This window comes from Bos indicus, chromosome 28, assembly GCF_029378745.1.
Source record: "Bos indicus isolate NIAB-ARS_2022 breed Sahiwal x Tharparkar chromosome 28, NIAB-ARS_B.indTharparkar_mat_pri_1.0, whole genome shotgun sequence".
Lineage (NCBI taxonomy): Eukaryota > Metazoa > Chordata > Mammalia > Artiodactyla > Bovidae > Bos > Bos indicus.
This window is the reverse complement of record NC_091787.1, coordinates 29318829-29333422: the sequence shown is the minus strand read 5'-3', so window position 1 is coordinate 29333422 and position 14594 is coordinate 29318829. Positions and strand designations below refer to the sequence as shown.

The 14594-nt window shown below is 35.7% G+C and overlaps 1 protein-coding gene across 2 annotated transcripts in view; it reads right to left on the bottom strand.

Annotated features, from left to right (window-relative positions):
* Positions 1 to 14594, bottom strand: part of FAM149B1 (family with sequence similarity 149 member B1) — a 53563-nt gene that overhangs the window by 33055 nt on the left and 5914 nt on the right. For both annotated transcript variants that reach the window (XM_019953776.2, XM_019953777.2), the window contains exons 3-4: positions 14229 to 14358; positions 737 to 879 (exon numbers count right to left, since the gene is read on the bottom strand). In XM_019953776.2, coding sequence (XP_019809335.2) covers positions 737 to 879; positions 14229 to 14358 — 273 coding nt within the window. The remainder of the gene's footprint in view (positions 1 to 736; positions 880 to 14228; positions 14359 to 14594) is intronic.

Below are 14594 nucleotides of genomic sequence, written 5' to 3'. Positions count from 1 at the left end.
ACATAAAGAGACGGTTAAGCACCTTCATCCAGCATACATACAAAATATAGGTATTGTTGGAACAAATGTGATGGCTCTACAGAGAAGTCTAGTACATAGTCCCTTACTGATTTAGAATGATTCTTGAGAGAAATGTGAATCCAGAGCCTTTCTGAAGGTATCTCTCTCTCCTATACAATGGACACAGAATGGATGAAGCTTTTCCACCCCACGGAAAAAGAATCCAAGGAAAGTGGGCAAACATTTAAATTTACCCTCCACCCTCCATAACAATCTTCATTAAATTTGCTAAAATGGGTGAAAGCCAGGCCAAATTAGTAAAAACTGAATTATATTCTTAAGAACATGAAGCTTTATAAATTTTAAGTATGTGTAGTAGTGTGGTTTCTAAGGGAAGCTTCCTAATAGCCTGTATCTGCTTTCAAGTATACATGTATAAGAATTTACTTATAGACAGTAATCAAATACATTTTCTGACGCTTTTGTTCAAAAGGTCTCTTTTGGACAGATACAGATCACAGCTACTGATATAGAAACTATTTTACTTGATTAGGACAACTAGTTATGAAAACTCTGAGAAACTTCCATCAACATGAGTTTTCTATCATCTGAGGCTTTATACCGTATCACCTTAATGATACAAATCCATGCCCATAAAGATTTCAGAATACAAGGTTTCTTGGAAATCTGCTTTTCAAATTTTAGTATTAGCCATGAATGTACAGGATCTCAGTACCTGAGATGAGGAAAGCTACGTGTCCACTGTTGGCACTCTTCTCGTAGACTTTTAGTGTGTACACTCAACTCCTGCTCATACAAGAGCTCGTCAATGGCTGTGAACATGGCCTGGACTTTTTCAGTGGCATTTTGATCAAGTTCCTAAAAGAAATTATCACCCCAAAATATTTAGGTGAGCTTCAGTCTCTGTTAAGAATCATAATCATAAAGGTGGAAAGCAATCAGATTTTGTTTTGTTTTCAATATTTAGTCCATTTGTGTGAAAGAAAAGTTAGTCAGTTTTTGAATCTTAGAATATTCAGATGGCTTCCCTATTCCTATTTGAAGAGAATTTGTAGAAATAGCAATGTTTCTAAGCAACATTTTCTTATCATACAATCCAGAAACGAATAAAGAAAAATAAAAATTACCAATAATTCTACCACTCAAAGACAATGATTGTTAATTTTATTACAGTTGCTTGGTTCCAGTATTTTTTTAGAGCTTAATGTAGACAGTCAATCCTAAAAATATATTATTTTGTAGTTTACAGTTTTCACCTCACAATTTAGGTTAGATCTTTACCCTATAATCTATCCTTTTGCAGCAGCCAAAGGGATGGGAATCTGATCATGTTATCTGATTCTCTGCCTACTCTTTACTTCATCTTTTTTATGTGCCCTTTTACATTCTGGAGGAAGAAAAGTTAATACCTTCTTTTAAAAGTATAAGGTAAGAAATATGTATTTTAACTTTTAACAGTGAAAGTCAGGTTCTATCCAAAAAAAAGGAAGTGGCAACCAATCCGTTTTCTTACCTAGAAAATTCCATGGACAGAGAAGCCTGGTGAGCTACAGTCCATGAGGCCAAAAAGAGTCGGACATGACTGAGTTACTGAGCACACAGATAGATTTAAGGTTTAACATTAAAGACTCAACACAAATATATATATATATATATATATATTTATACATATATATTCATTTATTTGGCTGCGCCAGTTCTTAGATGCTGCACACAGGATCTTTGATCTTTGTTGCAGCATGCAGGATCTTTAGTTGTGGCATATGAAATCTAGTTCCCTGACCATGGATCGAACCTAGGCCCCCTTAGTGGGACCTCAGAGTTTTAACCACTGGACCACCACCCGGGAAGTCCCTGTGTTTTATCTTAGGTACACATGCTGGGTTGCAATATCAACTACATGTCTTAGTGTGGGTTGCAGTTTAAAAAGTTTGAAGGTTACTTTCTAGTCTAAACCTTCCTTCAGCTTACAAGATTACTGAAAGGGACAGAAAGGGATGTAGGGGTTTAAGACATCTTTCGCCACTTTGATAAATGACATTCCAATTATGTAAAACAAAAAATTTTTTAAAAAGGACTTTGATATGCTTCAACTTCCCTGAAAGCATCTTCTGTGTGATTTTTATCTTTGATATTCTTTAACTTCCCTCTCAGCATCTTATATTGAATTTTAGTATTAGTGTTGTTTTTAACACATAAAATGTTATTGTTATTTGTTTTAGTAACTACCAATAAGGCGTGCCAATTATTTTTCTGTTGCTTCTTGTATCCCATTTCTTTCTTCTGGCTTTATTTCCCTTTTGCTTCAGTCTGTCCTTTAATCATTCTTTTAGTTGAGTATACGTGAATGGGAAACTCTATAGATATTCAAAATGTCTTTATTTTGCCTTCTCTACACACACGCACACTGAATGACAGTATATCATATTTATGTAATAATTTTATTATTTATCATATATATGATGGAGATACATCACTCATTTTTTCCTTAGCACTTTAAAGATACAGGATCATTGTCATCTGATGTTGTTAATTGTGAGCAACCTATTTTAAGTCTGAATTTTACTCCATTATATGTAGTCCCTCTTTTCTAGTAACTTTTGTAATTTATTAAAATCTTTGATTTTAGTCTAGAAATTTGTCTGTTATATCTAAGTTATCTAAATTCTTGACATGAAGTTGCTTATTATATTTCCTTAGTCCTTTTTCTTTCCATAAGGTCAGTAGTTATGTCTTTGTCTTCATTTCTAATCTTGTTAATTTATGTCTTATTTTTTTCTTGATCAAACTGAAAACTTGTCAATTTTGTTTACTTTCTCTATTGTTTTTCTGTTTTCTATTTCATTAATTTCTACTCTCATCTGTATTATTTCCTTCCTTCTGCTTGCATTAGATTTAATTTGCTCTTCTTTTTTAGTTTCTTAAGGTGGAAGCTTATGTTAGTGATTCAAATATGCTCCTTTTTTTCTATAGGCATTTTTCTTCTATGGAGGTATAACTGACATACAAGATTATATTAGTTTCTGGTGTGTATAACATAATTCAATATTTGTATATAAAGCAAATCAGTCTCCCCAGTGAGTCACCATACGTTGTTACAGAATTTTTTTCCTTGCGATGAGAATTAAGATCTTTTCTCTTAGCAACTCTCAACTGCGTATAGAGTATTTTAACTATAGTCACTATGCTGTACATTACATCCTCATGACTTATAACTGGAAGTTTGTACCTTTTGATATTCTTCATCCATTTCACCCACGCCCAATCCCATCTCTGTCATCACGAATCTGTTCCATATCTGTAAGCTTGATTTTCTTTTTACATAGGTATTTAAAGCTGTAAATTTCCCTCTAAGCACCACTTTAGCTATATCTTGTAAATTTTGATATTCTGTTTTTCCCTTTCATTCAATATATTTTCTGACTTCCCTATAGATTGTTATTTAACTCATCAGTTGTTTAGAAGAGCACCGTTTTAATTGTCAACTACTTGGGGATACCTAATTTATATCATTGTTCATTTCTAACTTAATTCTAACATGGTTGAACATACCCAGTATAATTACAATCCTTTTAGATTTATGAGATTTGTTTTTTATGTGAAGATTATATATTATCTTGTCATTGGGTAGACTCAAGTTAGGTCAGGTGTTAACAGTATTGTTCAAGTCTTCAATATCCTTCCTGATTTTGTTTGGTTGTTATATGAAATATTAAAAGTGGAGTACTGAAGTCTCTAGCTACAACTTTTTGTTTCTTATTTCTCTTTTAAATTCTGTAATTTTGCTTCATATACTTTAAGGCTTCATTGTTAGGTGTGTATACATTTATAACTATTTTATTTTCCTAAAGAATTGGCCTTTTAAAACAAAACAAAAAAAAAAGAATTGGCCTTTTTATCATTATGGAAATGTCCTTTTTTCTCATGGTATTTTCTGTCTTAAAGTTTACTTTGTGTTCAAATTCAAGCAGTTTTATGGTTCTTAATTTCTGTGCCCTCTCAGATCGCCTCTGCATTTGTGTGCTAACTCACATCAACCAGGGATGTGTGCATAGTTTGGGCCCTCTCTGTTCTTTCCTGCATGGATATGTGAAGAGTTTATTAGGGCCTCCTGTGACTTATTTCCCAGATGCTTGATAAATTTCTGGATAGTCTGCCAATCCATTTTTTGCCCCAGTTAGTACTGAAACTTCAGACTATCTGAGCCACTGTTTTTCCTTCTCCATATGCCACTGAGTGTGCTACTGTTGTTTAAAATGATATTGGATATAAAGCCCATCCAAGTTCCACTCCAAATCTATTGAGACCTCTCTGGTAGTGAAACTGCTAGTTTTCAGGGGCTTCCTTGGTAGTACAACAGGTAAAGAATCAGCCTGCACTGCAGGCAACCCCCATTTGATTCCTGGGTAGGGAAGATCCCTTGGAGAAGGGATAGGCTGCTGCCGCTGCTGCTGCTAAGTCGCTTCAGTCGTGTCCAACTCTGTGCAACCCCATAGACGGCAGCCCACCAGGCTACCCACTCCTTACTCTTGGGCTTCCCTGGTGGCTCAGTTGGTAAAGAATCTGCCTGCAATGCGGGAGACCTGGGTTTGATCCCTGGGTTGGGAAGATCCCCTGGAGGAGGGCACGGCAACCCACTCCAGTGTTCATGCCTGGAGAATTCCATGGACAGAGGAGCCTGGCCAGCTGCAGTCCATGGGGTCACAAAAGGTCAGAAATGACTGAGTAACTAAGCAAAGCACCCTTTAAAGTTGAACAGACTTTTAGTGTTCCTAACTCAAAGTTTTCTTAATTTTGATGAATAACTGCTTCTCCATTTTCTGTGTACCTTAGTTAATTTTCAGAATCCTGAAATGGTTGCTTTTGACCATTACATCCAGTTTATTGTTGCTTTTGGGGGTACTCACTCTGTCATACTATTTACAAGTCCCACCTCAGAATTTTCTCCTATTATATTTATTGCCTTTGTCCGGTTTTGACATCAGTAGTACACTGATCTATAAAGTGTTTGTGTGACTGTTATTTCTTCGACAAATGTATGTTCTTCCATCTGAGCCTGGAGTTTTCTTTATGAGAATAGATTGATTCAGTTTAAGAGTTTTACAGCTGTTCAGATTTTTAAGGACTTTGTCCATTTCTTTTAAGTTACAGAATTTAGTGGCATAAAATTGTTTATATTATTATGTTAACAATCTTTTATTTAATGTCTGTAGAATTTGTAGTGACATCTCCTCTTTCATTCCCCATATTTGTAATTTGCATTTTCTTACTTTTCCTTGACTAATACCACTAGAAGGCTTACTATTAATCTTTTCAAAGGGTAAACTCTTAAACTTGTTCATTTTCTCTTTTATTTACCTATTTTCTATTTCACTGATTTTGCTTTTAATTCTTTCATTCTACTTTGGGTTTAATGTACTCTTCTTTCCTAGCATCTAGGGTAGAAACTTAGGTTATTCATTTTAAAGCTTTCTTCTTTTCTTAAATAAGTATTTAAAGCTATAGATGTCTTTATAAGGACTGCTTTAGCTGCTTCCATAAATTTGGATGTTTTGTGGTTTTATTGTCATGTAGTTGCAGAATACCCTCTAATTTTCCTTGAAATTTAATATTTAGAGCAGTGTTGTTTAATTTCCAAATACTTAGGAATTGTTACAGGTATTTTATTGTTATTGATTTCTATTAAATCTATTGTAATTAGAGAGCATACGCTGTACGATTTAATCTTTTAAACAATATTGAGATATTTTATGGTCCATCATACAGTCTGTCCTTGTGAGCATTCCATATGCTCTTAAGAAGGATATGTACTCTGCATTTGTTGGGTATACCATCAGATCTTTTATTTATTTCTGACTTTCTAATTGCTTTATTAATAACTAAAATCTCTAACAGTAATTATGGTTTCACCTAATCTCTTTAATTTTATCAGTTTTTCTTCATACATTTTGAGACTCTATTAGATGTTTATTTATTTAGAATTGTTATATCTTCCTGGTATACTGTGTTATGGACTGAACTGTGTCCTCTCAAATTCCTATGTTGAAGCCCTCATCTGTAATGTGATGCTATTTCGAGTTAATGCCTTTAAGGTGGAAATTAAGGTAAAATGAGGTCCCAAGGATGGAGCCCTAATCTGATAGAACTAGTGTTCTTGTAAGAAAAGGAAGAGAATCAGAGATGTCTCTACCTATGCTCATGCCCAGGAGAAAAGTTACAGAGGATACAGTAAGCCAGGAAGAGTAGTCTCACCAGAAATCAGCCATGATGGCATCTTAAGTTTGGATTTCTAGCCTCCAGAACTGTGAGAAAATAAGCACCTGTTGTTTAAGCCACACAGTCTGTGGTATTCAGTATGGCAGCTTCAGCTAAGGCAAACTGCCCTAAGTGTTACTATATTTTGTTTTAAACAGGTTTTTGTTTGTTTGTTTTTTGCCACACAGCATATACAGTCTTACTTTGTGCCCCCTGCAGTGGAAGCCTGGAGTCTTAACCACCAGACCCTCCAGGGAGGTCCCCAAACTGCCTTTTTATCACTAAAAAATATTCTTTCCCAGTGATCGACTAGGTGTCTTTAGGTTTATGTTGTTTCATGTTAATACAACCTTGTCAGCTTACTGTGTGTATAATTTTCTCTGTCCTTTTCATTTTAACCTACTTGTGTCTTTATATTTAATCTCTTCCATATGGTGTATGGGCCTCCCAGGTGGCACTAATGGTAAAGAACCTGCCTGCCAACACAGGAGACATAAGAGATGCAGGTTTGATCCCTGGGTCAGGAAGATCCCCTGGAGGAGGGCATGGCAACACACTCCAATATTCCTGCCTGGAGAATCCCATGGACAGAGGAGCCTGGCAGGCTACAATCCATAGGGCTGCAAAGAGCTGGACATGATTAAGTGACTTAGCATGCACACATATACTATACAGTTGAGTCTTGCTCTTTTTTTTTTTTTTAATCCATTCTGCATTTTATCCATTTTTTACCCATTCTATTTACATTTGTCTTAATCGTTGACATGGTTGGATTGAAATCTACCATCTTGCTATTACTTTTCCATTTGTCCCGTTTTGGGAGGTGGGTCCTTATTCTTTTCCTTTCCTGTCTTTCTCAGGTTAATCAAATGTTTGTTACTATTCCATTTTATTTTTCCCATTGGCATCTTAGCTTATTCTACTTAAACATTTTTAATGTTTGCTCTAGGGCTAATAATGTGCATTCTTAACCTATCAAGGTCTAGTCAGTCAACATTTTACCACTTCATACCTCCCTCTTCATATACTTTTCACTTCTCTCTCTTGATACCTGACACAAATGTAATAACTTTTTGTTATCACAAATGTAGTAACTTTATAACACTATACTTCTGTTTATATTCACCCATCTTTGAGTTGTATTTGTCTCACCTTTTACTTCTATAAATATAAACTCCATCTTGTACTTTTTTTGCTTTATTCAGCTACTTATCCCTTAGAGAAATCACCAAATAATATAGACTTTTCACTTATTTATCTTCTGGTGTTCTTTATCGCCTCATGTCCTAAAGATTCTAACTGCTTCATCTGCCCAGAATTCTGATCTCTGTTACTCAGCAAAATGGGACCACTATGCTTTGTTTGGACTCTGTCTTACAACTCCATAGTCAGAAAATTATTCGCAGGCAGGAAGCCAGGTTAAATAGGGGCCTACCTTATGAGTTTCTTTTCTCTCAGGGATTATAGGTGTAGGTTGCCTGTTAACCAATACCTCAAGAGACAGTCAGCATGGAGTTTCAAAGCCAGAAGAGAATAAGGAAAGCATCAACCCGGGAAGGCAGCCTGGTATAAGACATTGAAACCCAAGCACAGTAAGAAGGGCATCTGTGTAGGAAGATGGACTCTTGTATGGTAGGAGCCTAAGAGAGATAAAGTGAACATCTAAGCAGTTTTCTGACCCTGAGCAGTGTGAGAAGGGTGTTCTAATTACTTTGGCAGTGTACCAAATTACTCCAGAACGAAATGGCTCAAAATAGCAATGATCATGTGTTATCTCTCCAGGTTTCTACGTGTCTGGGATTTACATAGCTCACAGCAGGAATGGCTTGTCTCTTCTCCACAGGTGAGATACCAGTTGAAAAGCTCAGAGGCCTGGAGCTGAAAGTATCTGAGTGCTCGTTCACTCAAATGTCTAGCAGGTAATACTGGCTTTCAGCTGGGGCTTCAGTTTCTCACTACCTGGGCTTTTCCATGTTGTTTAAATGTTCTCACAATGCAGTGGCTGAACTTCAAGGTTAAGCATCCAGAGAGAGAGAGAGAGAGCCAGATAGAAGCTGCGTTGCTTTCTAACCTAAAAATCATGCAGCATCACTTTCACTGCATTCTATAGGTTGAGGCAGTTAAACAGTCCATTCCAGGTTCAAGGGGAAAGAACACAGACACTATCTCTCAATGGAGGAGTATTAGTATCTTGTAAGAAGAGCATGTTAGATGCGATATATATTAGCATGGCTTTTGAAAATGTAATCTGTCACAGTGGGTGTTTGCATGGGAAGCAGTTTGTTGCAGAGTGATGGAGCACAAGTGAGATGTGGATGTCCATGTGGAAGAGCAGTCAGCTTATAATGTTAGAACAACATTTAAGAAAGGGAAGTTACCATACAGGGAGTAGGCAGCCCCACACAGGGTGGCAGCCCAGTGTGAGGAAGGTTACTGTACAGAAGCGAGGATAACATTGGGTGTCTGACTGAGCAGGATGAGGAGATCATTCAGTGGGTGGGAAGGTGCAAGGGGCAGTGACCCAGCACAGGGTGTTGAAACATATGTGGAGTGAGAAGGGCATTTGCAGAGGTTAGGAGGCAGTGAATTAGTGGGGAACTGGTTATGTTCAGGGGGATTAATCAAATAAGTAAATATATTAATTATAAGGGGAGCCATGTTCTATCAGAGAAAGAAGTTACAAATTTGCAAAAGGAAAAAACTAGAATGAAATGGGTCATTTCACAGTGGAATAGGAAGAATACTTCTGTTCCCTAGTTCTGTCCACTGGGAGGGTTTAGGAATCAGTGACACCTAAAAAGCAGTAAGCACACTTAGCACCCAAATCTTGTTTCTAAACATGGCACTGAAAGGAATTAGGGCTTGTTGGAGAAGTGGCTGATTCCATGGCTGGGGCAAAGAAAATATAAAATAAGCCTGGATACCTTGTGTCAGACAGTAAGGAAATACTCAAAGAATGATGGGAACATGTCAAAATGGCACAGAAACCAGCTTGAAGAGAACTCTTACTGGTCAAATCTGGGACAATTGGAACTTCAAAATAAATAATGATAACTATGTATTATAACTAACTGAACAAAATAGGAATCCTTGAGTCTATACTGATGTAAACCATAAACTGAAAGTTGGAGGAGGAATAGGATAGTAGCTACATAATTTCAATGTACCTCCCCATAAAATACTTGTAAATGCAAAGGAAAGTCATATTAAGTGATTAAAGTGAACAATATCAATAATGGGAACTACACGCCATCTAATAGAATGAAATGAGAAAAGCAAGCTCATTTCTTGGGTATCACAGATTGAAGAACTAGTCCAGATTGAGGGAGAGTACAGAGACAGGACAATGTGATACAAGATTTTGCTATGAAGAATATTATTGGGACAACTAGTGAAACTTTAATGGAATCTGTGTATTAGATGGCAGAAGTGCTAATTTCCTGAAATTGAGGCTTGCCCTTTAGTTACATAGAGTGTCCTTGTTTGAAGGAAATACACACTAAAATGTTTGGTGCAAGTATCATGTCGGTAACTTACTCTCAAACCATTCAGGAAAAAAACAGTTGGTCTTCCATATCCATGGGTTTGTAAATGTAAAAGCCATTTACATTGTATTAGGTATTTTAAATAATCTAGAGAGGATTTAAAGTGTGTGGAAGGATGTGTGTAGGTAATATGCAAATACCGTGCCATTTTATATAAGAGATTTGAGCATCCATGGATTTTGGTACTCATGGGGGGTCCTAGAATCAGTCCCTTATGGATATCAAGGTACGAATGTTCTTTTTACTATACTTGTAACTTTTCTGTAAGGTGGAGGTTGTTTCAAGTTATTAAGAAAACACAGTATGCAGTAATAGCAACTGATCACAAAACTTGAATTTCATTAATTAAGATACAACCTTACTAACAAAATAATGGATTTCAAAGGAATAACCTACTCTGACATACATGTGAAATCTGCAATGAAATGTTTGTGTAATTCAAGGAAAATATCAACATTATTTACATACTAACCAGGAACCTTGAACAAAATCACAATTATAGGTATAAATTTTAAAGAGAAATGTATTCTTCAAAATGTTAAACATAAAGTTTTTATATCACCCAGCAATTCCACTCCTAAGGGATATACCTAAGAATATTCAAAACATGTCCACAGAAAAAGTCATACACAAATGTTCATAGTAGCATTATTCATAATAGCAACAAAGTGAAGCAACCCAAATGTCCATCATCTGATGGATAAATAAAATTGGTATATCAATGCAATTAAATTATATTCATCAGTAAAAAAGAAGTACTGGCATATGCTATAACATGGATAAAACCTGGATATATGCTAGATGAAATAAGCCAGATATAATAAATGACACAGTATATGCTTCATTTATATGAAATATCAGAACAGGCAAATACATAAAGACAGAAAGCATATTAGTTGCCAGGGGCAAGGTGAAGAGAGAAGTGGAGAGTAATTACTAATGGAGACTGGGTTTCTTTTTGGGATGATGAAAATGTTCTGGAATTAGGGTAGTTTACACAACAGTGAATATACTAAAAAACACTTGTTTACTTTAAAAGAATGAATTTTCTGTAGGTGATTATAATAGTAAAAAAGGTAAAAATAATCCATAGTCTAATCTAGTGTTAAACAGATAAGAAATCTATTAAAATATTTAAATGAAATATCAGAAGTTTTGAACATGTGACAAAGAATATACATTTCTGCCAGAAGTCAATATTAGCCTACAACTCAGTTCCCTTAAAAAAGATAACTCTATACCTATATACTAGCAAAAATAGATTAAAAATACAATTTTTCATATACCATGCAAGGTACCTAGGAGTAGATTTTCAACAAATGTATATTACTTTTATGGATAAAATTATAAAAATGTATTAAAAGACATTAAAGAAATGGATATTAAATGGATAGATTTATATACCAAATTTATGATTAGGAGAATTCACTATCATAAAGATAGCAGTCCTCTCCAAATTGACCTATGCAATTTAATAATCAGATTCTAACATACATGAAAAAGACTGGCCAATACAATTATGAACAGTGTAGTAAGACTTCCCTATCATATATTATAGATTATTATAAAGCTATAGTTTCATTAAAGTCAGTTGTAGTAACATGATTTTAGAATAGAACAGATTAGATAGCCCAGGAACAAACCCTTTTATATTTTGAAATTTAATCTACATCAGAGGTAACAGCAAATCAACAAGAAAAGGATGCAAAAAGGATCAGGAAGATCCCCTGGAGAAGGGAATGGCTACCCACTCCAGTATTCTTGCCTGGAGAATTCCCTGGACAGAGGAGCCTGGAGGGCTACAGTCCATGTGGTCACAAGAGTCAGACACAACTGAGCGACTAACACTTTCATGCTACTACTTTCACATGGAAGAAGCTGGAAATGTGTATGTGCATTTTTAGTGATCACAATGACCAGAGTTGCTACAGGTATTTAACAGGCAGAGATGATGAATACTAAACATCCTGCTATATATATGGGACACTTCTGTATAGCTATATCCAAAATGCCAAAAATGCCCTTGCTTAGAAATCCTGAACTAGTCAGTAAATGGTGCTGAAACAATTCATTATCCACATAGAAAAATTAAAATTATGTTCCTTCTATATGAATGTACAAAAAAACCATTCCAGGGGATTAAAGACCTAAGTGTGGAAGAATTTGTGAACATTACAAAAGCCACTTATCAGGAAAAGATATTTGCAATACATTTAACAAAGAATTAGTGTATTAGTCATGAACTGCACTTAGTTACTATTAACAAGAACAATAATAGTGGCTTAAACAAAAGTTTATTTTTCTCTCATGAAAAAATTAATCTACAGGTAGGCATTAAAAGCTGATATGGTAGCTCAGCTGATACGGTAGCCCCATGGCTATCAAGAATTCAGTTTCTTCTATCATTTCCATCCTCAGTGATGCTTTATGGTTCAAAATGGCTGTTTTTACCTTTAGCCATAGGTCCATGTTCCAGGCAAGAATTAGGAGAAAGGGGATAAATGGAAATAATGGCATTCCAGAAAGCCCCATCTCCTGACTTACTGTACAATTCATTAGCTACCTCCACCTGTAACAGCAGTTGGTAAATAAGTTTTCAACTGGGTACAATACCCAAAGTTCTGTAGTTCTATAGGGTGAAGGGACACAATACAGCTTCCTAAGAGTCTCTGTTAAAAGTATTTAGAGTAGGGGTCAGCAAACTATGACCAGTGGGATAAATCCAGCCCACAATCTGTTTTCTAATAACATTTTATTGGACTTCTGTCATGCCCATTTATTTATACACTGCCTATGGCTGCCTTCTCAGTGAGCACTGAGGGTCCTGACAGTCTGCAAAACCTGAAATATTTACTCTTTAGTCCTGAAGAGAAAAAGTATACCTTCCTTATAGCTCAGCTGGTAAAGAATCCACAGGCAATGCAGAAGACCCTGGTTCAATCCCTGGGTTGGGAAGATCCCCTGGAGAAGGGAAAGGCTACCCACTCCAGTATTCTGGCCTGGAGAATTCCACAGACTGTATAGTCCATGAGGTCGCAAAGAGTTGGACACAACTGAGAGACTTTCACTTTCACCACACCTAATCTAAAAGATAAAGAACTCCTACTAATTAATATTATTAATTAGTAATAGAATAGAAAATGATAAATTAAAAAATAAGTGAGTATGAAACATAAATAGGCAATTCACAGACTACAAATATACGCAATATCATGTATGCACTATCCAAAGAATTCTAAGCAAAAGTAGCCAGATATAACTATTAATACATACTATAGGATTCCATTTATATGAAGGGCAAGAAGAAGAAAACCTGGTGATAGAGGTCAGAATAGTGGTTATCTTTGGGATTGGGAGAGGGCATCGAGGAGCCTTGTGGGAGCTGACTGTCTATATCTTGGTCGGTGTACTGTTTTCATACACACACACGTGCATGCATGCACACCCAATACATAAGTTATGCACTTTTCTATAAGTTGTATAATTTTTTTTTCCTCATCAACCCCACTGCATCAGATACCCTTTAAAAAAAAAACTAAGGGACTTCCCTGACAGTCCAGTGATTAAGACTTTGCCTTTCAATGCTGGGGGTATGGGTTTTGGGGAGCTAAGATCCCACATGCCTTGTGGCCAAAAAAACCAAAACATTAAACAGAATAAAAATACCTATTGCATCAAGGTGATAAACATGCATAAAATTTGTCTTTTAAATTTTCTTTGAAGGTTGCTGGTCTTAAATACAATGGGAGATAGTCATGAATGAATAAATAAATCTCATCACAACACTCAGTTAATTAATAATAGCTGAATAACATCTTAGGTAAATACCTTTAATCTTTTTTTCTAGTATATATAAGCAAAAATCTATGTAAAATAAAATTAGAACCACACTACACATATTGTTTTTAATGGGCTTTTTTTCATTTAACAATATATTTTAAACACTTTCCGAGTCTATATGGCTTAGTAGTAACTTTCAAAAACATTTTAAACAACAAGGTAATATTAGTAGTGGAGAGACACATTAGTGGACTGAGCACAGCAAAATAGATCCAGGGTCCAGATCTATACTGACCTGCAGCTGTTTAAGCCAAACACTAAGCATCTTTAAGGATCAACTACTCAGAAGATTGATGCCTTCTTTACAGCTATTTTAAAGGGTAAATAAACAAAGTAGGAGGGACTTTCCCGGTGGTCCAGTGGTTAAGACTCCACACTTCCACTGTTTGATTCTTTGTTGGGGAATTAAGATCCTGCATACCACATGGCGTGGCCAAATAAAATAAAATAAAATAAAATAAAAAATGTAGGAGAGGGAAGGCATGAAATATACTGACCAAACTGACAAATCCTAACTCCCAGAAGAGTCACACAAGCACTCCATTAGACCAGTAACATAAAACTCACACCATATCCCCAGGAGAAGTCTGAGCTGCCCTCAGTAGAGATCCCTGTGCTTGTATAACTTGGAAAAGCAGATGTTGAATTTCCAGTGTCAGCTGATGTAAAAAGTGATTCTTGTGTGATGTCAGATTCACTAAATGCACAAGTGGGAAGGAAAAGAGAAAACAGAAAAATTCTTATATTTCCTCAAGTTTCTGTAGCATTAACTACTCAGCAATCTTTTAGGTGATAGGCATTTGTACAAATACATCCAGAGAGACAAAAATAAATGAAGAATTTGAAATGTAAGCATCACAGTAAAGTCTGACCCAATTCCTACAGAATTGATGGCAGCCATTCTAAATAATTCTAGTCTTAGTTTACAATTAA